Source organism: Mustelus asterias, chromosome 25 (assembly GCF_964213995.1).
Source record: "Mustelus asterias chromosome 25, sMusAst1.hap1.1, whole genome shotgun sequence".
NCBI classification, from domain to species: domain Eukaryota; kingdom Metazoa; phylum Chordata; class Chondrichthyes; order Carcharhiniformes; family Triakidae; genus Mustelus; species Mustelus asterias.
In genome coordinates, this window is record NC_135825.1 from 21,877,880 (window position 1) to 21,903,930 (window position 26,051).

The 26,051-nt window shown below is 40.4% G+C and overlaps 1 protein-coding gene across 1 annotated transcript in view; it reads left to right on the forward strand.

Annotated features, from left to right (window-relative positions):
* Positions 1-1,039: 1,039 nt before the first annotated feature.
* The window catches only part of LOC144511736 (sushi, von Willebrand factor type A, EGF and pentraxin domain-containing protein 1-like), a 58,665-nt gene continuing 33,653 nt past the window's right edge, over positions 1,040-26,051 (forward strand). Inside the window, exons 1-15 of the mRNA XM_078241961.1 lie at positions 1,040-1,100; positions 1,492-1,565; positions 2,913-3,009; positions 3,596-3,669; positions 5,134-5,230; positions 5,818-5,891; positions 10,189-10,285; positions 11,053-11,126; positions 12,948-13,044; positions 15,704-15,777; positions 17,318-17,414; positions 18,030-18,103; positions 20,232-20,328; positions 20,758-20,831; positions 23,287-23,383. Of these exons, the coding sequence (XP_078098087.1) occupies positions 1,499-1,565; positions 2,913-3,009; positions 3,596-3,669; positions 5,134-5,230; positions 5,818-5,891; positions 10,189-10,285; positions 11,053-11,126; positions 12,948-13,044; positions 15,704-15,777; positions 17,318-17,414; positions 18,030-18,103; positions 20,232-20,328; positions 20,758-20,831; positions 23,287-23,383 (1,190 nt within the window). The 5' untranslated portion in view covers positions 1,040-1,100; positions 1,492-1,498. The remainder of the gene's footprint in view (positions 1,101-1,491; positions 1,566-2,912; positions 3,010-3,595; positions 3,670-5,133; positions 5,231-5,817; positions 5,892-10,188; positions 10,286-11,052; positions 11,127-12,947; positions 13,045-15,703; positions 15,778-17,317; positions 17,415-18,029; positions 18,104-20,231; positions 20,329-20,757; positions 20,832-23,286; positions 23,384-26,051) is intronic.

A 26,051-nucleotide genomic window follows, 5' to 3' on the forward strand; every position in this document is an offset into this window, starting at 1 on the left:
GTTATATTTCCCTGTTTTATAATGTGACTGATCTGCTTTTCTTTACCAAATGATTGAGTTACCAGCAATGATTTGTTTTGCAGTGCTGTTTCAGACCTAAATTTTCTTCCCTCCTGTACTTTGACATCCTCCAGTTTGGAATCCTGACTTCTTAGAATGGGAGTCATCAAATCTGCCTGGCTTCCTCCAAATAACTTTAATTTTCTACCTTAGCACCAATAATAATGTTGGAGGATGGAGCTGAGTTTTGGTGGGTGATGGGATGTTTTGGTGAGCTTGAGTTTCCAGGTAGCGATAGTTGGTCCCATAGGAGATCCAAGAGGAAGTGGAAAGTAAAGGAACTGTGCAATGGATGTTAATGATCCATACTCCCTTCTCTTCCTCTTCCCTTCTCCTCTAAAGATCCTACTTTGCCTGTGCCCCACTGAGTTCATTCTGTCTGTGCAGCTAATACAAAACTGTTGCATTAGTTTACACTTGAGTGAAAATAACAGATATCGATGAGGTGGCAAAGACATAGTTTTTAGTGGCAGTCATGCTGAGGAAGGCCAGATAATGCCCTAGATGGGTGAATAAATTAAGTTTGAGATGGATAAGGATCTTTGAAGATACTGTTCATTTTGAGTTCCAACATCCTTGAAGTAATGGACAATATTGAATTCAGAATCTTGATTATAATTTGTCTCTTTGCACTTGTTTTGCAATCAAATCTAATTATCTCTGCTCCTCCATGGCTCCTAGTCTGTCACCATTTAGTCAGTAGGTGAAGATTGATGCAGACCAATATAGAGAGCAGTTGGAGACAGAGGGGGAACTGTTGTTGTGAAGTATTGGGGACTGCGAAAAAATCATGCATTTATATTGAATTTCACCATTGGGCTGATCTGATAATGAAGACAGTTATGTTGTATCTTTTCATCTTCATGTGAAACACTGAAAAACTCTTGGAAAATGTTGAATTTTGTCACAATTCCTTCTCTTCTCATTTGATTTTTTTGTGTAGCAATAACATGTGGTAACCCTGGAGAGATTCTGAATGGATATTATAGGGCACCAAATAAAACAATTGGAAATAAAGTAACTTTCTATTGTGACTTTGGGTAAGTATTCAATATATAAATTAAAGAATAATTATGATGAAGGACTATATTTTTTCAATGTTATGACTGAGGCAAGTTGAGATAACTCTGGATCTCTCATTCTGCACATTTCTGATGACAATTCTCCATGTGAGCTTAATTGATCCTAATTGATTTGTTGTTCTGCTAACTTTAATTTTGCAAAGGGATGTAGCTAGGTTGAGTGTCTGAACATAGATTTTACAAATAGAGTATAATTTGATATAGTGTTTGAATTATGATTGTTTGTGTCTTTTACCTATATGTCTTTGGTAGTTTATCAGATTATTTTAACAAAATGTCTTTTGAAGTTTGATAGTTTTTACCACTAATGAATCATCAGATGACTGGAGTCTTGTTTGTCTTTTTCTAGATACAAAATGCTGGGTAGAGACTATCGGGAATGTACAGCTGAGGGTTGGAATGGTGAGGTTCCATCTTGCAAACGTAAGTTAAATTTCCCTCTTTTGTAATGTGTCAGACTTATCTTCCTTGCCAAATGGTAATGTCCCTTTCAGTGTATTGTCTAGGAGCTTTGATTCACATCCACGTTTTCTTCCCTGCAGTGTTTTGACATCCTCTAACTTGGAGCTCTGTCTTCATGGAATGGGGAAGGAAACAGTCATCCAATGCTTTAATTCAACATTGCATAGTAAAGGGAAATAATTCATGAAAAGGAAAATGGACATTCACCAAACCACTCCTGTTTGTTAGAGAAGACTTTAATCTTCTGCCCAACAACAAGTGTTAGAGTTGAAACAAGGAGTTGAGTTTTGATGGGTAAATAACAGTTTAGGAGGTGCTAACTTAAGTGGACCTCTAACTGATTGCAAATTGTAGTTTTGTCCATGGGCCACTGAGGGAGGGAAAGTGCAAGTGAAATTAATGATCCATAATTAAATCTTGCTCATACTCCCCTCACCTCCTTTCCATTCTCATTTTATGTTCCAACAAGACTGTCTTTGTGCCTGACTGAATGAGCTGTGTTAGTGCAGCACATGTTGCATTAATTTGCTGATCAAGCTGCAGTGAAATTAATAGTTTTAGAGGAGGTGAAAAAACATGGAGAAAGATTTTATTGTTTGCAGTGCTGAGGTAGAGCAGATAATGCTTTGGAAGTGGATTTTGTGATGTATCTGAGATGTGGAATCGCTCCTTTGCCTTAACAGTCTCAGGATCTATCTGTCTGTGGTTCTATGGTCTGGGTTCTGAGTTGGCTGATAAATCCAATGTATAGTCTGAAGACTCTGCCGCATGTGGGGCAGGTGGTCCTTGGAGGGAATGAGTTATTGGGAGATTTGTGCGCTCTCTCTGATGCCTCAACCTGGCCTCTGTTTCTCTCAATGTTGTCATTGCATCCCTGAATGAACCTTCCACATTCTGATTGGTCACAGACCAGGGTCATCCATAAATCTGTGAGTATGTTTGACTTCTTCAGGATGCTTCGAGGTCATTCCTAAAGAGTTTCTGTTATTCTCCTGGGAGTCTCCTGCCACGACAGCATTCCGAGTTGAGTGGTTACTTCAAGAGTCTGGTATCAGGCGCACAAATCACATGTCCTGTCCAGCAGAGTTGGATTTGTGTGATTAGCAGCTCGATGTTGGGCAAGTTCTAAGTCCCTCGCAATAGGGGACCACATTCTATTAATCATTTTAAAACTTGAATTCTAAAGTTAAGCTAACTTGATATTCTCTGCAATTGTTTAGCAGCTTATTATCTTCATGTTAAAGAACTGAATTTTCGAGATAATATTATGTAACATTTCTACCTTTCCTGTTTTTATTTTCTGTGTAGTGTTAAACTGTAGTGATCCTGGGGAGATTCTGAATGGATATTACATTGCACCAAATAAGACATTTGGAAATAAAGTAACCTTTTATTGTGACATTGGGTGAGTCTTCACAGTGTAAATTATTGAATAAGTTTGACTATGGATTGTGCTATTTTAATGTTTAATCACAAGATTATTTGAGATCGACATCTCTTGATTTTCATATTTCTGATTACAGCTCTCAGTGTGAGCTCTGGATGAAGCTTCCAATTCAGTGTTGAACTGGCAATTATTAAAAAGTCTTTATACTGATCATGGTCAGAGATGTTAGTGCTGGGTTTGGAATATTAATGAAAAGATGGGAATGTTAAATGTGTCACTGATGTCTTGACCCATGTATAAAGATCAACATTGGATAACTGTACCTGCCGCTTCTTCAAATAATTAATTTATATTGTAATTTAGCTCCAAGGTCAGCTGGACACAGCAATGTTCCTCTTGTACATTCTTCTTTCTATGAAGTCTGACCAGCATTTATATTTTTGTTAACCTAGTCCAAACTTTGATTTTATTTAACAATGTTTGTTGCTACTTCTATGAATTTTTCCCCTGTGGACTTTAATTTCTTATCTGGTCAGCAAAAACCATTGGTTTACCAATTAACTTGCAGGTTACTAATACCGGTGGTTTACTTAACTTTTTCTAGACACAAAATGGTTGGTCGAGATTATCTGCAATGTACAACTGAGGGATGGGATGGTGAGCTTCCATCTTGTGAACGTAAGTTATGTTTTGTTGTTTTCTGAACGGACGGGGGGGATTTTCCATTTCTATTTTGGGGGGGGGGGTGGTCTTGTCGGCGGGAGCCATGAATTGAGCGTGAGTCCTGAAGCGTTATTTACTCTGGCGGCATTGACCCCATCCCCCACCCAAGATGTAACAAGAAGCCCAACATTGGGATTGCCAGCTGAATACCTTTCAATATAATTATCAGACTTTTACACCTGATAGACTGTAAATAGACTATTAGATTGTCCATTCACGTTGGCATGCATTGCCGGGGCTTTCTCTTGGGACGGTGTTGTGTAGATGGTTTTTCCATGGGGAGAGGTTTGTTCCGTGGTGTGGGATCATGATGCTCCATGTGGGAGGAGTTTTGGGGGAAGAGTTTTAAACCCGAAATTACTTGTGGGGTGGCTCACTCTGCCTATTTTTGAGAAAGTTCTGCCCACTGTCTGTATCAAATGATTAAAGCCCCTTCAATGAATTGTCCTGCAGTGTTGGTTCACATCCAAGTTGTGAAATGAAATCAGTTGTTCTGCTTCCAGAAGAATTTGATTGTCTTCCCATTACAAATTGTGGTATTGGAGCAAACACCCTTGTTTTTGTGGATAATGGAAATTTAGAATGTGTCTGCACCATGGGAGACGAAGGATATGGAATTGGAAGATGAATCAATGTTAAACATTGATATTTAAATCAGCCCCATGCTTCCTTCTGTTCCTCTTCCATTTTTGTTTGAAATTCCAACTGGATCTGTGACTGTGCCTCACTGACTTAGTGACATCCGTGCAGCCATTAGGAAACTGTTGCTTTAATTTGCTGCTCAAACTTGTGTGAAAGTAATAGATATTCATGAGGTGACAAAACACGCTGGAATATTTACATGGGGTTGGTGCTGAGGTAGAGCAGGCCTTGGTTCATTACCAGTGGCACCTACTACTCTTGGTAGTTTTGCTGGCAGTTAGGAACTGCCAGCCTCTGATTGGGCACCAGTTGCCGGGGGCGGGTTTTCCAGCCAGCTGGAGGTTGGTGTAATGGAAGGCCTATTGCTGGCCAGTTAAGTGCCGGAGGGCACTTAAGTAACATTGTGCCCTCAGCACGGAAGTGACGCTGGGTCCCCCCCACCCCCCACCCACCCCCCAATTCTCCAACTTGTGGTAAAAACCCCCATGGCAGGCACTAAATCCCAGCTATTGTGTTTTGGATTGCTGGTGAAGATTGATGCTGTTGAATCCAGAGACCAGTTGCTATGAGGTTTTGTGAATTTAGGAAAAATCCTACATTTATATTACCATCTTTCTGTAAAATGAATTCCAAATTTAGGGTAACGTGATATTCTGGGCAATTCTGTTGTAATATTTCAGACTTATGCTAGATACCTGCGATTGGCAATGAAATGATTGTTGGTGATTTTGGATTTTTGTCCCATTTCTATCTTTTCTTGTTTTATTTTCTCTATAGCAATAACCTGTGGAAATCCTGGGGCAATCATGAATGGATATTATAAGGCACCCAATTGGACAGCTGGAAATAATGTTACTTTTTATTGTGACGTTGGGTGAGTAGCGAGTGTATAAATCACTGAATAATTTTATTATATTATTTTAACGCTCTGACTTTCAGATGAACACAATCAGTCATCAAAACCTGACTGGGGCTTCCATTTCAATGTTCAACTAGTGAATTAAAACAAAACCTTTATACTGATCAAGGTGGGGGATATGAGTGCTGAAGTAGGAATTTCATTGCAAATATAGAAATGATAAATGTTTTTTAGGTAACAAAGTCCATTTGCTGGATCAGCGCTGGATGTCCATGTCAGCTGGTTCTTTAAAATGTGTGAATTATATTAAAAGTTATTTTGACAGTGAACTTTATGCACCAATGCTCCGCCTGTGCTCTGTACTTTACCTGGGGTCTGACCTGAGCTTTTATTTTTAAGCAGCAATACAACAGTATTTGATTCCTATTTCATTGTTCTGCTAATCTTTTTCCACGATTGTTATATGTTGTCACTGTTTGTTTATAGTTCGATAGATTTTCCCTCTATATAGCTTAGAATGCCTAGCTGGTCAGCAAACTCTTAACACTTTCCAATCAACCTTCATGACTCTGTTAACAGGTGGCTTGTGTTTCTTTTTCTAGATACAACATTGTGGGCAGGGATTATCGGGAATGTACAACTGAGGGTTGGGATGGCGAGGTTCCATCCTGTGAACGTAGGTTTATGTTTCCCTGTTTTGTAAAGTGACTAATTTGATTTTTAGTGATAAATGATTGATCCATTTCCAATGAATTGTTATGTAATTCACAACCAAGATTTCTTCCTCTGGTATATTGACATTTTCTAGCTTTGAGTTTCAACATCATGAAATGGGAGAAAAGAGCATTTTGATGCTTTGATTCAAGATTGCATGTTAAAGATTTAGGGGGCGATCTTACCAAAGTTTAAGTGCCGAATGAACGTGAAAACAAGGAAGTTTTAGACCTGTTTTTTCAGCAAGAGTAAAACTCAAATCTTATGACACTTTGGAAAAAAAAGAGGCAATGTATAATTCTCGCCTGTGGCTGGGAAGCCAGCTGATGACAGCTAGATGGCACTAATGTGCATGCGCCTGATCTTCCGATATACAATGTACAATAATATATAGTGCACTGGGAGATTGTCACTCTCCGGATATCGCCTCACCCACCCCTCTGATTGCACCCCTCTCCCCCCGATTCGCCCCCTGCCGATTGCTGACCCCATTCACCCCTGCCAGTTGATTACTGCCCCATTCATCTACCCCCCAAGTTGAGTGCCACCCTGATGATCCCCGATTCCAGAGTGCACAGCTCCCCAACCACTTCCACCCCTTCAGGCCCCGCCCCTCCCCTTAGGCCCTGCCCAGTGGGCAGTGCTAGCTGCCAGACTGGCACTGTCATGGTCCCAGGCTGGCAGTGCCAAGTAGGCACTGCTCCCCCCCCGGCTCCGACCACCTGGCGGCCTCAATTGCCTCCAGTCCCACCAGTGAGGCCATCACCTCTGGTCCCAGTGGCGGGGTGATGAGCCACTAAGAGCGCCTCCTGAGAATGTGTGAATGAGAAATTGTTATTCATGAACTCAATCCTGCTTCCTCCAGAAGATTTGAATCTTCTACACCAGCATCACCAATAGCCTTATAACAAGGGGTCGAGGTTTGATATGTAATTGGGAACTTTAGGAGGTGCTAATTTTGAAGTAGTTTTAGTTGATGGCATTTTTTGGGCCATGGAAGATCTAGGAGGTGTGAGCGGTGTTGCAAGTACAGTTAAAGTGCAATCAATGCGAATGATTCATACGTAAATCATGCTCATACGACCTTTTCTTCCTCTTGCATTCTTGTTTAAAGACCCTTCTGTGTCTGCACCTCACTGAATTGATTGTTTTAGTGCAGCCATTGGAAACTGTTGTATTAGTTTATGCTTGAGTGAAGGTAATAGATATTGATGAGGTGACAAGAACATGGTGGAGGATTTTAGTGGCAGGATTGCTGAGGTAGAGCAGAAAATGTCAAGAAGTGGAAATAAGTGATCTTTGTGATGGATAAGAGACTTTGAAATCACTTCCTCAGTTTTCATTTCCAAAAGCCTTGACGAGATGGACTGTATTTAATTAACCATTTTAATTATATTTTGTACCTGTACACGGACACCTAAATGTCTTTTGTTCAGAAGTCTCTGGAAGGAATGGAGTACAGCTGTCTTAATTGCAACCACATGATAGGACAGAGTATAAAAGAAAAGATAACTGGAGCTCGTCAGACATATATGATGATGCTCATGGGGTATCTGAATCTACAGAAGATTTGAAAAATCAGATGGGAAAAGGTAGCATAAAGGATGAACTCATAGAATACTTTCTGGATAGTTTCTGGAAAATCTCATTCTGGAGCCAACTAGAGGGCAGGCTATACTAGATCTGGTATTGTGCAATGAGATAGGATTAATTGATAACCTCATTGCGAAGGCACCCTTGGGTAGCAGTGATTATAATATGATTGAATTTTACATTCAGTTTGAGGGAGACAAGAATGCATTCAAAACTAGTATTTTAAACTGAAATAGGAATAATTATGAAGGCATGAAAGGGCATGTTGTTAAGGGATAAATCAATAAAGTTTCAGTGGCAGGCCTTTTAAGGGATATTTCCGAATTGACAGAAACGATGCAGTCCAATGGGAGAGAAAAATTCCAAGGAGAGGACCCACCATCTGTGGTTAATGAAATAGATTAACAACAGTATTAAACTTAATTAAAAAGCATATAATTGTGGAAAGATGGGTGGCAAGTCAGAGGATTGGAAATAATATGAAGATTAGCAAAAAATGACAAAATGATTAATAAAGAGTGAAAGATTAGAGTACAAAAGAAAGCCAGCTTGTAATATTAAAATGGCTAGTTAGCGTTTCTCCAGATATTTAAAGAAGGAAAGAGTTATCAAAGTGAGCTTTGATTCTGTGGAAAGTGCATCTGAGGAATTGGTTATGGAAAGTAAGGAGATGGCAGGTGAATTGAACTGGTATTTTGCACCAATCCTCATTCACGAAGACATAGGTAACATCCCAGAAAAAATTATAAATCAGGAAATGGGAAGGAGGATGTCCAGAAAATTACAATCACCAGGGAAGTGGTACTGAGCAAATTGTTGGGGCTTTGGGTGGGGAGGGGGGTGACTAATCTCCAGGTCCAGATGGACTTCATCTTATGGTCCTGAAAGAAGTGGTCAGATAAATAGTTGATGCATTGGTGTTAATTTTCCAAGACTCCCTGGATTCAGGGAAGGTTCCATTAGATGGGAAAATAACAAATGTAACTCCTTTATTTCAAAAATTGAAGGAGACAGATAGCAGGAAACTGCAGGCCAGTTAGCCTAACGTTTGTCAAAGGGAAAACTTCAGAAGCCATTATTAAAGATGTTATAGTAGGGCATTTGGAAAAATTAAGGACAATCTGGCAGAGTCAGCATGTGCAAGGGAAATCATGTTTAACCAGTTCATTGGAGTTTCTGGAGGAGTCATATGTGCTGTGGATCAAGGGAAACCAGATTAGATCCTGTACTTGGATTTCCAGGATACATTTGATAAGGTGTCACGTCAAAGGGTATTGCGAGGAACAAAAGCCCATGGTATAGCTGGCATGAATGGGTCTTTTTTCAGTTGGCAAGATGTGACAAGTGATGGTAACTGGGATCAGTGCTGGAGCCTCAACTTCTTAGAATTCATATAAAGGACATGTACTGACGGTATGATTAGTAAATTTGCTGATGACAGCAAGATATGTAGGAAAGTAAATTGCGAACTGTATGCAAGGAGGCTACAAAGGGACATAGATAGGTTAAGTGAAGGGGCAAGTATCTGGAAAATGGAGCAAATTTGTGAGCAAATGTGAAGTTGTCCATTTTGACAGGAAGAAAACAAACACAAGGGCAGCACGGTGGCAGAGTGGTTAGCGCTGCTGCCTCAGCGCTCGGGACCTAAATTCAATTCTGGCCTCAAGCCTGTGTGGAGTTTACACTTTCTTTCGTGTCTCTGTGGGTTTACTCTGGATGCTCCAGTTTCCTCCCACACTCCAAAGATGTGCGGGTTAGGTTGGTTGGCTATGTTAAATTGTTCCTTGGTGTCAGGGGATTAGCAAGATAAATTATATCTTGGGGTTATGGGGATAGGGTCTGGGTGGGACTGTTGTCGGTGCAGGCTTAATCGGCCGAATGGCCTCCTTCTGCACTGTAGGGATTCTATGATTCTACTATCTGTTGAGAGATTGCAGAGGTCAGATTTCAGAGGGATCTGATTGTCCCAGCAAGTAATTAGGAAAGCTAATATAACATTATAATTTGTCATGGTGCAATTCGGACTCCAATCCCAAGAGGTTCTCTGGATTACTAGTCTAGTGACAATACCAGGCCACTGCTTCCCTCAGAGATGAGGCATTATTTTTTCTCTCGGTGCATCCGGAACCTTTGGAACTCTCTTCCTCAAAAGGCAGTGGAAGCAAAGATTTTGATTATTTTTAAGACAGACTTTGATAGATTCTTGATTAACAACGGGTAGTCAGGAATAAAGTTGAAGTTGCAATCAGATCAGCATGATCTACTTGAATGATGTAGCATTCTCGAGCAGCTGAGTTGTCTTAATTTATATATTTGTATGTTCATAGGTTCTTTTCTGCTCTCTGTCTTTGGTCTTTCAAAATTTATTAAGTAGATGGGTACCTGATATTAGGATTTTGATTGGCTGGTGAAGATTGATGTTGGTCAGTGCATTGTGTTGTTGAAGACAGAGAGAACTGTTGTGAGATATTGCAGACTGAGAATAAGTCTCGCATTTCATGTTGCCACAATTTGGAAAAATGAATTCTGAACATCGAGTAACTTGATGTCGTGATATTTTGATTGTGGCTGGTCACCTTTTGTGTTAAGTATTGCAATGAAAAACAAGTTGGAGATTTTAGAGTTTTGCAACAATCCTAATTTTTCTCATTTTGTTTTCTGTGTAGCGATAAATTGCGGTGACCCTGGGGAGATTTTGAATGGATATTACACTGCACCAAATCAGGCGATTGGAAATAAAGTTACTTTTTATTGTGACATTGGGTGAGTATTCAGTATGGAAATTACAGAATAATTTTAGTGAAAGACTATAAAATTTAAATGATATTAAGGTGATTTTGGATAGCCACCTCTGGTACTTCATGTTTCTGATGACAGCACACTATGTGCGGGATGAGTGAGGCATCCAATTTAGTTTTGAACTGAAATTTATTTTTAAAATTCTTTACACTGATCAAGGCTCGGGATGTTGGTGCTTGGATTAAGATAGAAATGCTGAATGTGTTAATGATCCCTGGATCCACAATCTGAGATCAGTATCTGTTGTCTGTTTGCTCTAAATGCTTAAACTATATTGAAAAACAGCTCAAAGGTGAAACTGGGTGTATCAATATTTCTGCACTGTACTATGGGGTCTCACCAGCATTATTTTTGCAACAAAACTGTATTTGATTCCTTCATTCCTCTGCTAATCACTTCCACCTTTTCAATTTTTAAAAAGTTTATTGCTATTTTGATAGATTTCTTTCTCAATAGATGTTGCTTAGAATTCTAACTTGGTCATCATCCAATTAATCTATCTAGCTCTACCTTAAAAATAATGAAAGACTCTGGGCGCGATCTTACCGACTGTTCATGTCATGCTCCCGCTGCAGCGAGGTCGGAGAATTTGGTGGCCAGCCAAATCTACGTTCTCTGCGGCGGGATGGAAAATCTCGCCAGCGTGAATGGTGGTAAGATTCCGTCCTCTGATTCCACTGCCTTTTGAGGATGACGTTACTCATACAGCATGTTTGTTTCTCTTTCTCCAGATACAAAATGGTGGGTCGAGATTATCTGCAATGTACAGCTGAGGGTTGGGATGGTGAGATTCCATCTTGTGAACGTAAGTTATGATTCCCTGTTTTGTGAATTAACTACCTTGCTTATCTGTACCAAAATGATTGAACCACTTTCAAGGAATTGTCATGTAGTGTTGGGTCACATCCAAGTTTTCCTTCTTCCAGTATTTTGACATCCAAGTGTGGAATTCTGTTTTTTTTTTAGGAATGGGCCAAAAGATTCACATTTGATTCAACATTACATATGTAAGGGACATAACCTGTGGAATGAGAAATGACCATTCATCAAATAAATTCTGCTCCTTGCAGAAGACTTTAATCTTCTGTCCTGGTGCAAATGGCGGTGTTGGAGTAAAGAGCTGTATTTTGGTGGATGATGGGAGGCTCAGGAAGTGCTAATTCCAGTGGAGTTGTAGCTGACAGGAAGCAGTAATTTGGGCCATGGGAGATCGAGGAGGTGGAATTGGAAGAAATTGGAAAAATGCAGTTGATGTTCATGATTGATACTTAAATCATATTCAGACTCCCTTCTGTTCCTCTTCCATTTTTATTTTAAGATCCAGCCACATCTGTGTCTGTGCCCCAATGACCCAGTTATCTTAATACAATCCATAGGAAAGTGTTGCATTAATTTTCTGCTCAAGCCTGCGTGAAAGTAATAGATATTCATGAGGTGACAAAATCATGGTGAAGATTTTAGTCGGGTTGGTGCTGAGGTAGAACTGATAATGCCATGGAGGAGGAAATGGCCATTTCTTCACTTTTCAGTTCCATCAACCTAAAAATAAGGGACAACATTTCATTAGACATTTTGATTACATTTTGGACCTTGTGCAGTATTTTTCAGTAGCTATCAACGTCTGGATAACTTAGCTTCACCAAGGCTCCTACTGCACCACCATTCAAAAGTAGGAAGATTTAGTCGGGCTAAAAGTCAGCCAGAGTGACATGTGGTGGGGAAGGGCTGGAACAGTAGAATAGGGCAAGAAGAGGCGTGTCAGGAAAACTATTTCCATTAAATGGGCAAGGGGGAGCAGGAAGGACCTCATGTGGGAATCCCACCGGCTGCCGGTGAGATGTCTATTGGGCTTTTTAATGAGCCACCTGAGAATAACTATCCCTGAACTAACCAGATGTTAGAGGTGGCTCAGTGATTTAAGGGGAGTCGCATGATTCTCATCTGCTTAGCAAACACTGCTAGGTTTTCCTGCTGTCTTGTAGTGGGGTCAAGCAGTCAGTCCTTGATGTTGAGACCAGCTTTGGAAAGAGGGGGTTGTGCTGCTGAAACTCAATGCCCTGTTCTTGTCTCTGATGTCATATTTATTACCTCAAGACTCAAATCCCGTGGGTATCAATTGTGTCCACGGATCTTGTAGTGATTCTTGTTTTGGGCCTTGGTTCATTACCAACGGCACCCATTGCTCTTGGTAGCATTGCCAGCAATTAAGAACTGCCAGCCTCTGGCCAATAGCTGCTGGGGGTGGGTTTTCCAGAGGGATAGAAGACCAAATGCTGGCCCATTAAGTGCCTGAGGACAATTAAATCACATCGGGTTCTCACCACGAAAGTGATGTGGGGTTCCCACCAGTTCTGCAACTTGCGGTAAAGCCCACATGGCACCCATGCTATTATGTTTTGGATCACTAATGAAGATTGATACTGTCGAATACAGAGACCAATTGCTGTTACTATGTATGTTGAGAAAATCCTGAATTCTGAAAAATGAATTCCAAATTATATTCTGGACAATTGTGCAGTAACATTTCATATTCGTATTAAATATCTATGATTGGGAATGAAAACATTATTGGTGATTATGGGTTTTTATATAATTTCAATATTCTCTTGTTTTATTTTCTGTATAGCAATAACCTGTGGAAATCCTGGGGCAATCGCGAATGGATATTATAAGGCACCCAATTGGACAGTTGGAAATAATGTTACTTTTCATTGTGACATTGGGTAAGTAGCCAGTGTATAAATTAGTGAACAATTTTGGCGAGGAACTATATTATTTTAACTCTCTGACTTTCAGGTGACCATATTCAGCCATCACAACATGTGACCTCATAGAGTCATGGGCCGGAATTTTCCCGCCTCGCCTGCCCTGGAATCGGAATTCTCTGTTGGCCTCGGGCAGGATTTTATGAACCTTACCTGAGCGAGGTCGTAAAACCCTGCTTATAGAGTCTTAAAGGTTTACAGCATGAAAACAGGCCCTTCGGCCCAACTTGTCCATGCCTCACAGTTTTTACCATTTAGCTAGTCCCAATTGCCCACATTTGCCCCATATCCCTCCATACCAATCTTATCCATGAAACTGTCTAAATGCTTTTTAAAAGACAACATTGTACCCACCTCTACTGCTACTACCTCTGGCAGGTCATTCTAGACACCACCCTCTGTGGGTAAAAACTGGACCTCTGGACACTTTCGTACCTCTCCCCTCTCGCCTTAAACCTATGCCCTCTAGTTTTAGATTCCCCTATCTTTGGGAAAAGATGTTGACTATCTACCTGATCTATGTCCCTCATTATTTTATAGACCTCTATAAGATCACCCCTAAGCCTCCTACGCACCAGGGAAAAAGTCCCAGTCTATTCAGCCTCTCCTTGTATCTCAAATCACCAAGTCCCGGTAGCATCCTAGTAAATCTTTTCTGCATTCTTTCTAGTTTAACAATATCCTTTCAATAATAGGCTGTACACCATATTCCAAGTGTGGCCTTACCAATATCTTTTACAACTTCAACAAGAAGTCCCAACTCCTGTATTCAGTGTTTTGCCCAATAAAACCAAGCATGCTGAATGCCTTCTTCACCTGCCTGTCCACCTGTGATTCCACTTTCAAGGAACTATAAACCTGTACCCCAAGATCTCTTTGTTCCATAACTCTCCCCAATGCCCTACCATTAACTGAGGAAGTCCTGCCCTGGTTCGATCTACCAAAATGCATCACCTCGCATTTATCTAAATTAAACTCCATCTGCCATTCATCAGTCCACTGGCACAATTGATCAAGATCCTATTGCAATCCTAGATCACCAGAGTTACCACTGTCTACTCTGCCACCAATCTTGGTGTCATCTGCAAACTTACTAACCATGCCCCCTATATTCTCATCCAAATCATTAATATAAATGACAAATAACAGTAGACCCAGCATTGATCCCAGAGGCACACCGCTGGTCACAGGCCTCGAGTTTGAAAAACAACCCTCTACAAACACCCTCTGAGTTCTGTCATCAAGCCAATTTTGTATCCAATTGGCTACCTCACCCTGGATCCCGTGAGATTTAACCTTTATGCAACAACCTACTATGCCGTACCTTGTCAAATGTCTTGCTAAAGTCCATGCAGTCAACGTTGACTGCACTGCCCTCATCTATCTTCTTGGTTACCCCTTCAAAAAACTCAATCAAATTCGTGAATTTCCACTCACAAAGCCTTGCTGACTGTCCCTAATCAGTCCTTGCGACTCTAAATGCCTGTAGATCCTGTCTCTCAGAATTACCTTCTAACAACTTACCTACTACAGACATTAGGCTCACCGGCCTGTAGTTCCCTGGTGGCCCTTCTTAAACAAAGGCACAACATTTGCCACCCTCCAATTTTCAGGCACCTCACCTGTGACTGAAGTTGATTCAAATATCTCTGGTACGGGACCCACAATTTCCTCCCTAGCCTCCCACAACGTCCTGGGATACACTTCAACTCTGACTGAATCTTCAATTTTACTGAATACCGAATTAAAATTAAATCTTTATACTGATCAAGGTGAGGGATGTTAGTGCTCAAAAAGGAATATAAATGCAAAGATGGAAATGTTAAATATATTGTTGATAACAATGTCTATTTGCTGGATCAACATTAGGCATCCATGTCCGCTGGTGCTTTGAAATGTTTAAATTACATTAAAAGTCATTTGGACTGTGAGCTTTATGCACCAATGCTCCTCCGCCTCTGCTCTGTACTTTATCTGGGGTTTGACCTGAGCTTTTATTTTTAGTAAGAAGTTTAACAACACCAGGTTCTTACTGTGTTTACCCCAGTCCAACGCCGGCATCTCCACATCATGACTTTTATTTTTAAGCAGCAATACAACAATATTTGATTCCTATTTTGCTGTTCTGCTAACCTAGGCGGCACGGTAGCACAGTGGTTAGCACTGCTGCTTCACAGCTCCAGGGACCTGGGTTTGATTCCCGGCTTGGGTCACTGTCTGTGTGGAGTTTGCACATTCTCCTCGTGTCTGCATGGGTTTCCTCCGGGTGCTCTGATTTCCTCCCACAGTCCAAAGATGTGCGGGTTAGGTTGATTGGCCATGCTAAAATTGCCACTTAGTGTCCTTGGATGCGTAGATTAGAGGGATTAGCAGGTAAAATATGTAGGTACATGGGGGTAGGGCTTGGGTGGGATTGTGGTCGGTGCAGACTCGATGGGCCGAATGGCCTCTTTCTGTAGGATTTCTATGATTTGTTATTTTTTGCCACAGTTTGTTTATCGTTCAATAGATTTTCCCTCTATGAATCTCAGAATGAATTCCTACCTGGCCAGTAAACCATAACACTTTTCCAATAAACTTTCTTGATGCTTATGATGGCTTGTGTTTCTTTTCCTAGATACAACATTGTGGGCAGGGATTATCGGCAATGTACAGCTGAGGGTTGGGATGGCAACGTTCCATCCTGTGAACGTAAGTTTCTGTTTCCCTGTTTTGTAAAGTAACTAACTGACTTTTTAGTGACAAATACTTGATCCACTTCCAATGAGTTGTTATATAATGCTGATTCTCAGCCAAGATTTCTTCCTATGGTATTTGGACATTTTCTAGCTTTGAGTTACAAACTTCTTGGAATGGGATGAAACAGTAATTTGATGTTTTGTGGTGCACTTCTATATAATCTCAGGAGACTCAGGGACTGACTATAATAGTTTATTCCAGATTCAAGCTTGGAGGGAACTATCCAGAGACACCTCTGGAGTTGTACTTTCCTGTCATGTTGTTCTAATACAGCAATCACAGGGAGAGGACTCTCATACCACTCTCTGCTCTAAATCACAGATACAGACTGCTTATTCAGTTTGTCAGTACATTGTTTTGAAATTCTGATCTTGCCTATGTAGGTTTATTATTAAAACTTCACCCCAAAGCTTATTTGTAATCTCGCTAGAAAATTGTCCATTCTTATAAAATATAAACAACCTTGCTGGTGAGTTCTGCAGATCTCAAGTCCTTGAGATAAAGCATTTGACGAACATGTGCTTTTACTCTTAGGGGGAGGTGATGGCCTAGTGGTATTATCACTAGACTATTAATCCAGAAACTTAACTAATGTTCTGGGAACTTGGGTTTGAATCCTGCCACAGCAGATGGCGGAATTTAAATTCAATAAAAATATCTGGAATTAAGAATCTACTGATGACCGTAAAACCATTGTTGATTGTCGAAAAAAAACATCTGGTACATTAATGTCCTTTAGGGAAGGAAGTCTGCTGTCCTTACCTGGTCTGGCCTACATGTGACTCCAGAGCCACGATAATGTGGTTGACTCTCAACAACCTTCTGAAATGGCATGGCAAACCATTCAATTCAAGGGCAACTAGGGACGGACAACAAATGCCAAGCAGCCAGTGATGCCGATGTCCCACAAATGAATAAACAAAAACTCTAATGCAAGGGTGTTGAATTTATTCTCCCTTGTACTAAACCTATGAATTCACTCTGACATTTTGACTCAACATTGCATAGGACGACAGAAGCAGGAAACTGCAGACCAGTTAGCCTAACAACTGTCATAGGGAAAATCTTAGAAGTCTTTATTAAAGGTGTTATAGGAGGACAATTAGAAAAGTTCAAGGCAGTCAGACAGAGACAATATGGTTTTATAAAAGTGTAAACTTGTTGAAGGCAGTGTTGGGAGGTGTTGCAAGTTGAGAGAATGTCTTGTATTGCCATTTTGTAGAATAATGAATTCCAAACATTTAGGGCGGAATTTTACAACAGTCCTGCTGGAGGAATGTTCTGGTCCTATCGAAGCCAATGGACATTTGAATGGCTCGATGGATGTTCCAGCCCTGCACCAGCGCTGTCAAATTCCACCCATCGTAACTTGACAGTGTGAAGAATTTGGGTGTGGCTATTCATCATCTTGTTAAATATTGCAATGTAAAACCTGTTGGAGATTCTGGAGTTTTGCAATAATCGTATCTTTTCTTTTTTACTTGCTGTGTAGCGATAAACTGTGATCACCCAGGGGAGATTCTGAATGGGTATTATACTGCACCAAATAACACAGTTGGAAATAAAGTTACTTTTTATTGTGACACTGGGTGAGTATTCACCATATAAATTAATAAATAATTTTTGGCAAGGGCCGAGATTATTTTAGTGTGATTTAGATAATTTCAGATAGCTGTTTCTCGTGTTTCAAATTTCTGATAAAAGCACCACGTGTGAATTCTGAATGAGAGTTCAATTTAGTGTTGAATTGACAATTTACAAAATGTTTGTATTGATCAATTTGAGAATTGTTAGTCCTTGGATTGGAATATTAATGCAAAGCTGAAAATGCTGAATATGTTAATGATCCAAAGACCCATAATCTGAGATCAACACTGGCCATGTGTCTGCTGGTTCCTCAGAATGATTAAACTGTATTGAGAATCAGTTTGAAGGTGAACTGAATGCAGCAATACTTCTCCTGTGTAATGTACTTTATACAGGGTCTCAGCAGCACTAATTTATTTCACAACAACACAACTGTATTTGATTCCTTCATGATGCTAGTAACCTTGTCCCATCTTTTCTATGTTTTAAAGTTTATTGCTATTTTGATAGATTTATTTCTCTCAGGACCTCTAGAATTCTAACCTGGTCAGCACACTAACACTTTCCCAATTAAATAGCAGGTTACTAATACAGATGGTTTGCTTCTGTTTTTCTAGATACAAAATGGTGGGTCAAGATTATCGGCAATGCACAACTGAGGGATGGGTTGGTGAGGTTCCATCTTGTGAACGTAAGTTATATTTCCCTGTTTTATAATGTGACTGGTTTGCTTTTCTTTACCCAATGATTGAGCTACCAGCAATGATTTGTTGTGTACTGTTGGTTCGGACCCAAATTTTCTTCCCTCCTGTATTTTGACGACATCTAATTTGGAATTTCAATTTCTTGGAATAGGAATCGTCAAATCCGCCCTGCTTCTTACAGAAGACTTTAATCTTCTACCTCAGCACCAATAATAATGTTGGAGAATGAAGCTCAGTTTTGGTGGGTGATGGGATGTTTTGGTGAGCTTGAGTTTCCAGGCAGCGATAGTTTGTCCCATAGGAGATCCAGGAGGAAGTGGGAAGTAAAGGAACCGTGCAGTGGATGTTAATGATCCATACTCCCTTCCCTTCCTCTTCCCTTCTCCTCTAAAGGTGCTGCTTTATGCACCACTGAATCCATTACACCCGTGCAGCTAATACGGAATGATTGCATTCATTTACATTTGAGTGAAAGTGACAGATATTGCTGAGGTGATGGAAACATGGAAGATTTTAATGGCGCTGTGGTGATTGTCCCTTTAAGCGTAGCGCAGCAGAAGAGGGTCATCTGCTTGAGGGACCAATTGTGACGAGAGTAGACACTAATTATTTCTGCTCTTCCATAGTTCCTAGACCTGAACTTGATGGCTGTTCACGCTGGTGGGATCGTCTCGTCCCACCATTGGCGCACCCCAGTCACGGGTTTCCTGGTGGCGTAGTGTGCAGTGAATGGGAAATCTCATTGACTGTGATGGGACTAGAAGATCGCACCACCAGCAAATGGCGCACCCCCTCCCACCGCGACAAACATGTGTCTGGAGGCCCGAGAATCCCGCCCGAGAATCACCATATAAAGAACAAAGAAAACTAGAGCACAGGAACAGGCCCTTCAGCCCTCCAAGCCTGCACCGACCATGCTGCCTGACCTAACTAAAATCCTCTACCCTTCCGGGGACTATATCCCTCTATTCCCATCCTATTCATGTACTTGTCAAGACGCCCCTTAAAAGTCATTACCATATCCGCTTCCACTACCTCCCCCAGCAATGAGTTCCAGGCACCCACTACTCTCTGTGTAAAAAATCTGCCTCGTATATCCCCTTTAAACCTGCCCCTAGCGCCTTAAACCTATGCCCCCTAGTAATTGACTCTTCCACCCTGGGAAAAAGCTTCTGACTATCCACTCTGTCCATGCCTCTCATAATCTTGCAGACTTCTAGCAGGTCTCCCCTCAACCTCCGTCGCTCCAGTGAGAACAAACAAAGTTTCTCCACCCTCTCCTCATAGCTAATGCCCTCCATACCAGGCAACATCCTGATAAATCTTTTCTGTACCATCTCCAAAGCCTCCACATCCTTCTGGTAGTGTGGCGACCAGAATTGAACACTATATTCCAAGTGTTTAATTTAGATAAATGCGAGGTGATGCATTTTGGTAGATTGAACCAGGGCAGGACTTACTCAGTTAATGGTAAGTCTAACTAAGGTTCAAAGCTGCAACATGACTTGCCAATTTTTAAACTCAATTGCTGATGAAGGCAAGCATGCCATATGCCTTCCAGGTGAAAATCGATGCAGACCAGTACAGAGAGCATTTGAAAACAGAGAGGGAACTGTTGTTGTGAAGTACTGAGGATTGTGAAAAAACCTTGCATTTATGTTGGCAAAATTTGATAAATTAATTTCAGTGTTGTGCTGATCTGACATTGTGAGTAATCAGCTTCGTGTGAAACACTGGGAATTGCAGTCAAAAACACTCTCGGAGTATATTTGATTTGATTTATTATTGTCTCATGTATTAGCATACAGTGAAAAGCATTGTTTCCTGCGCGCTATACAGACAAAGCATACCGTTCATAGAGAAGGAAACGAGAGAGTGCAGAATGAAGTGTTGCAGTTATAGCTAGGGTGTAGAGAAAGGTCAACTTAGTGCGAGGTAGGTCCATTCAAAAGTCTGATGGCAGCAGGGAAAAAGCTGTTCTTGAGACGGTTGGCACGTGACCTCAGACCTTTGTATCTTTTTCCTGACGGAAGAAGGCGGAAGAGACTATGTCTGAGTTGCGTGGATATGGGATTTTGTCACAATTCTAACTCTTCCTTTTTACTTTCTGTGCAGCAATAACGTGTGGTAACGCTGGAGAGATTCTGAATGGATATTATAATGCACCAAATAAAACAGTTGGAAATAGAGTAACTTTCTATTGTGACTTTGGGTAAGTATTCAGTATATAAAGTAATGAATAATTTTGGTGAAGAACAACATTATTTTAATGTTGCACAACACTGAACATTATTTTAATGTTGTGATTGGAACAATTTAAGATAGCTGTCCAACTCTCATTCTTCACATTCCTAATGGCAGTTGTCCATCTGAGCTTTAATTGAGCCGGATTCCTTCATTCTTCTGCTAACTTTAGTTTCACAAAGAGTTTTGGATAACTTAAGTGACTGGGCAAAGACTTGTCAGGTGCAGTTTAATTCGGGAAAATTTGATTGATTGTTAGAATTTTTTTCCAACCGTTTGATTTTGATTGTTTGATAGATTTTTCTGTTCGGCATCTTAGAATGCCTATTGTGTCAGTAAACTGACTCCTCTGATTAACCATTTTGTGACTGATGATGCCTTGTTTGCCTTTCTCTAGATACAAAATGCTGGGTAAAGACTATCGGGAATGTACAGCTGAGGGTTGGAATGGCAAGGTTCCATCCTGTGAACGTAAGTTAGATTTCCCTCTTTTGCAAAGTGACCGACTTAACTTCCTTGCCAAATGGCAATGTCCCTTTTCAGTGTATTGTCTTGGAGTTTTGATTTGTAACTGAGTTTTCTTTTTCTGCAGCATTTTAACATTCTCTAGTTTGGAGCTCTATCTTCATGGGATGAGGGAGGAAACAGTCATTCGGTGCTTTGATTCAACATTGCATAGTAAAGGAAAATAATTTATGAAATGAGAAATGGCCACTCACCAAGTTACTCCTGCTCATTAGAGAAGACTTTAATCTTCTGCCCAACTCCAAATGTTAGTGTTGACACTAACTCAGGAGCTGAGTTTTGATGGGTAATTGACAGGCGCTTACTTTAGTCGAGTTTCAGCTGACATGAAATGGTAGTTTTGGCCATGAGATATTGAGAAAGTGAAAGTGATAGGGAAAGGAAAAGTGCAAAAACAGCAAATGATGGAGAAACTCAGCAGGTCTGACAGCATCTGTGGAGAGAGAATAGAACCAACGTTTCGAGTCTGAAAGACCTTCCTCAGAGCTGGAAGTTTGAACACTGACGAAAGGTCATCCAGATTCAAAACATTGGCTCTATTCTCTCTCCACAGATGCTGTCAGACCGTTGAGATTTTCCAGCATTGCTGTTTTTGTTTCAGATTCCAGCACCCGCAGTATTTTGCCTTAATATGAAGGAAAATTGCAAGTGATATTAATCATCCATAATTAAATCTAGCTCATACTCTCTTCACTTCTTTTTCCATTCTCATTTTATGCTCCAACAAAGATTGTATTTGTGCCCGACTGAATGAGTTGTGTTAGTGCAGCACACGTTGCATTAATTTGCTGATCAAGCTGCAGTGAAATTAATCATTTTAGAGGAGATGAAAAACATGATGAAAAATTTTATTGTTTGTGGTGCTAAGATAGTGCAGATAATGCTTTGGGAACAGAAATAAGTGGACTTTTGTGATGTATATGAGATATGTGATGATACTGTGCCTTTAAGAATTTTTAAATCATTTTTCTTGTAAGGGGTATGTTTAAAATTCATGTTTTACATGATGCCAATTTGTCTACACTAGGCAGCTCACATGCTCAGAATGCAGGTTAATGATTAATTTTAGCTAGGAATGTGTTTGTTTTAAAATGCGTTAATGCATTTTTTGTTTATTTTGGTTTTTCCCCTTGGGTTTCAGAGTGGGGTTTTGATTGGGTTCATTGACAGAGATAGAGTCAATGGACAGAGGTAAGCTTGCAGGGAGAACACACAGTTCTCTTTTATTTTCATACAGTCAGTTTCTGCCTGGTTCTGAAAGAAGCTAGATGTGTCTTCCTGCTTTTCTCTCTCTCAGAGGGCAGCTGTTTTGTGGCTGTCTCACTATTTCTCTCTCTCTCCAGAGGTGTTCAATGGCTCTAGAACTTTTAACAAGTACAATCACATAAGCCTGGGTGTTTGCTAACTGATTTTGAAGAGGAGTCTAAGTCTGTAAGAAGAATATTCCTGGAATTGGAGCTAATAGAGATATGTTAGCAGTTAAGAATTGTATCTTGTCAGGTTTAAGTATTTCAATTAGTGAAAGTTGAATTAACTAATTTGTTATAGTTAACCAGTATTGTTAAATAGAGTTTATTTTGATAAAAGCTTCCTAATGCGTCAATAGAATCATACCTGGTGTGAAACACCCTATGCTCACACTAATGCCAAAATATATAACCTTTTGGGGTCTAGTCCTGCTTCATAACATACTTTGGGGTTTCTGATTCATACCCTGACGTGTGGAATACCCTCACTGTGTTCCAGCTGCTTTGTTTTAACAGTCCCTCAGGATTTAGGATGACTTACTTCTATTCTGACTGGATGGGTTCTGAGTTGGCTGGTAAGTCCAATGCACAATCTGCAGACTGTCACGTGTGGGCAGGCGGGTGTTAGAGGGTCAGGTAAATGAGTTGTCGGGATGTTTGTGCGCTCTCCCTGATGTCTCGACTTGGCCTTTGCGCATTCCAGACAAAGTCTCTCAATGTCCCCGAAAGAAGCTTCCTCATTTTGATTGGTCACAAATCACAAAGTCCCATAAATTGATGGGTGTGTTTGACTTCTTCAGGGATGCTTTGAGGCCATCACTAAAGTGATTTTATATTCTTCCTGGGAGCCTCCTGTCATGACAGCATTCCAAGTAGAGTAGTTGCTCCAAGAGTCTGGTATCAGGTGTACAAATCACATGTCATATCCAGGAGAATTTGATTTGTGTGATTAGCATCTCAATGCTGGGCAAGTTCTAAGTCCCTCGCAATATTTTATTAACCATTTTGAAAATGTTAACGTACATTGATATTCTCTGTAATTGTGTAATAGCTTATTATCTTTAAGTTAAAGATCTGAATTCCATTCAGAGAGCTGTTGGAGATTATGGAATTTTGTAACATTTCTACTTTTCCTGTTTTTATTTTCTGTGTAGCAATAAACTGTGGTGATCCTGTGGAGCTTCTGAATGGATATTACATCGCATCAAATAAGACATTTGGAAAGAAAGTTACCTTTTATTGTGACGTTGGGTGGGTATTCACCATGTAAATTACTGAATAATTTTGAAAATTACTGAATAATTTTGATGGACTGTGCTATTTTAGTGTCTCATCACAAGACAATGTGAGATAGCCATCTCTTGTTCTTCATATTTTGGATGACAGCTCTTAGTGTGAGCTCTGAGTGAGGCTTCCAACTCGGTGTTGATTTTTAAAAAGTCTTTATACTGATCATGGTCAGAAATGTTAGTGCTGGAATCATAATGGAAAGATGGAAATGTTAAATATGTCACTGATGCCTTGACCCATGTACAAAGATCAACATTGGATAACCGTATCTGCTGCTTCGTCAAAATATTACAATGTATTTTGGCTCCAAGGTCAGCTGAACATTGCAATGTTCCTCTGGGATATTGTTCTTTATATGGAGTCTGACCAGCATTGTTCTATTTAGCAACAGTACAATTCTAGTAGAGCTACAATTCTGTTAGATCTACAATTCTATTTGGTTCCAATTCAGTTTTCTGCCATCCTAGTTCCACCCTTGACTTTATTTAACAATGTTTGTTGCTAGTTGAGAAAATCTTTCCTTTATTGACCATAATTTCTCACATGGTCTGCAAACTACATCAGTCCCCAGTCTGCAAACTACATCAGTCCTCCAATGAACCTTCAGGTTACTGATCGCGGTGGTTTGTCTTTCTTTTGCTAGATACAAAATGGTGGGTCGCGATTATCTGCAATGTACAACTGAGGGTTGGGATGGTGAGGTTCCATCCTGTGAACGTAAGTTATGTTTTTCTGTTTGTGAAGTAACTGTCTTGTTTGTCTGTCCCAAATGATTGAACCACATTCAATGATTTGTCATGTAGTGTTCACATCTAAATTTTCTTTCCTGCAGTATTTTGACATCTTCAAGGGTAGAGTTTTTTTTTTGCTTTGATTTAACATGACATATTTAAAGAATCTAATGTGTGAGGTGAGAAATGATTATTCATAAAATCAATCCTGCTCCTTGCAGAAGAATTTAATCTTCCGTCTGGTGGAAATGGTATTGTTGGAGTAATGAGTCGCATTTAGGTGGATGTTGGAAAGTGTAGAAGGTGCTAATTTTATTGGGAATTTTAACTGACACAAAGGTGTGGTTTGGGTCATGCGATATCAAACATGTAGAATTGGAAGATAATGGGAAAAAGCAATCAATGTTAATGATCCATACTTCAATCAGGTTCATTCACTCTCCTGTTCCTCTTCCATTTTTGTTATAAACTCCAACTAGATCTGTCTATGCGCCATATTGACATTGTTATCATAGAATCCCTACAGTGCAGAAGGAGGCCATTTGGCCCATTAAGTCTTTACCGACCACATCCCGCCCAGGCCCTATTCCCGTCACCCCACACATTTACCCTGCTAATCCCCCTGTCTCTAGGATCAATTTAGCATGGCCAATCAACCTTACCTGCACATCTTTGGACTGTGGGAGGAAACCGGAGCACCCGGAGGAAACCCATGCAGATACGGGGAGAATGTGCAGACCCTGCACAGACAGTGACCCAAGCTGGGAATCAAACCCAGGTGCCTGGCACTATGAGGCAGCAGTGCTAACCACTGTGCCATTAATAAAGTCCAAAGGAAACCATTGCTCTAATTCGCTGTTCAAGATTGAGTGAAAGTAATCGATATTCATGAGGTGACAGAAATATTGTTGAAGATTTTAGCGAGGTTGGTGCTGAGGTAGAGCAGATAATGCTGTAGATGTTGAAATGGTCATTCTGCAGAAATTCAACGCACTGCCCTTCCCTTGCCACTGATCTCCTAGGACTATCCCTGAGGTCTGAGGTCTTCCGTGTGCTGGGATCCTCGGGTTAATGCATTGCCAACAGCAGTCACTGCTCTTAGTGGTGCTGCTGCTGGCAATGGAAAGCTGCCAATCTCTGGACAACATCTGTCAGGGGCAGGAATTCCAAACACCTGGAGGATTCTGCTGGTCAAATTCACATTGGGTCCTCTCCACTGAAATGACAGGTGGTTCCCATCAGTTCTCCCCCAGTGCCAGCATTGAACTCCAGCTGTTATGTTTTAGATTGCTTGTGATGTGTAATACTGTTCAATATAGGGACTAATTGCTGTGAGATGCTATAGATTTAGAGAACATCCTTCATTTCTAATATAATTCTGAAAATTAAATTCCAAATTTAAGATAACCAGATATTCTGTGCGATCGTGTAGTTGTATTAAATATGTGTGATTGGCAATGAAAGAACTGTTGGTGATTATGGGTTTTTGCCCCTTTTTTACCTTTTCTTGTTTCATTTCCTGTATAGCAATAACCTGTGGAAATCCTGGGGTAATTGCGAATGGATATTATAAGGCACTCAACTGGACAGTTGGAAATAATGTTACTTTTTATTGTGACATTGGGTGAGTAGCCTGTGTATAAATCACTGAATAATTTTGGTGAGGGATTATATTATTTTATTACTGCAATTAAGATCATTTCTGTTGGCCACACTCTGTTTTCACAACATGCAAGCTCTGACTGAGTCTTCTATCTCAGTGTCTAATGAGTGAATTAAAACAAAACCTTTATACTGATCAAGGTGGGGGGTAATGTGGAGATGCTGGCATTGGACCGGGGTGGGCACAGTAAGAAGTCTCACAACACCAGGTTAAAGTCCAACAGGTTTATTTGGTA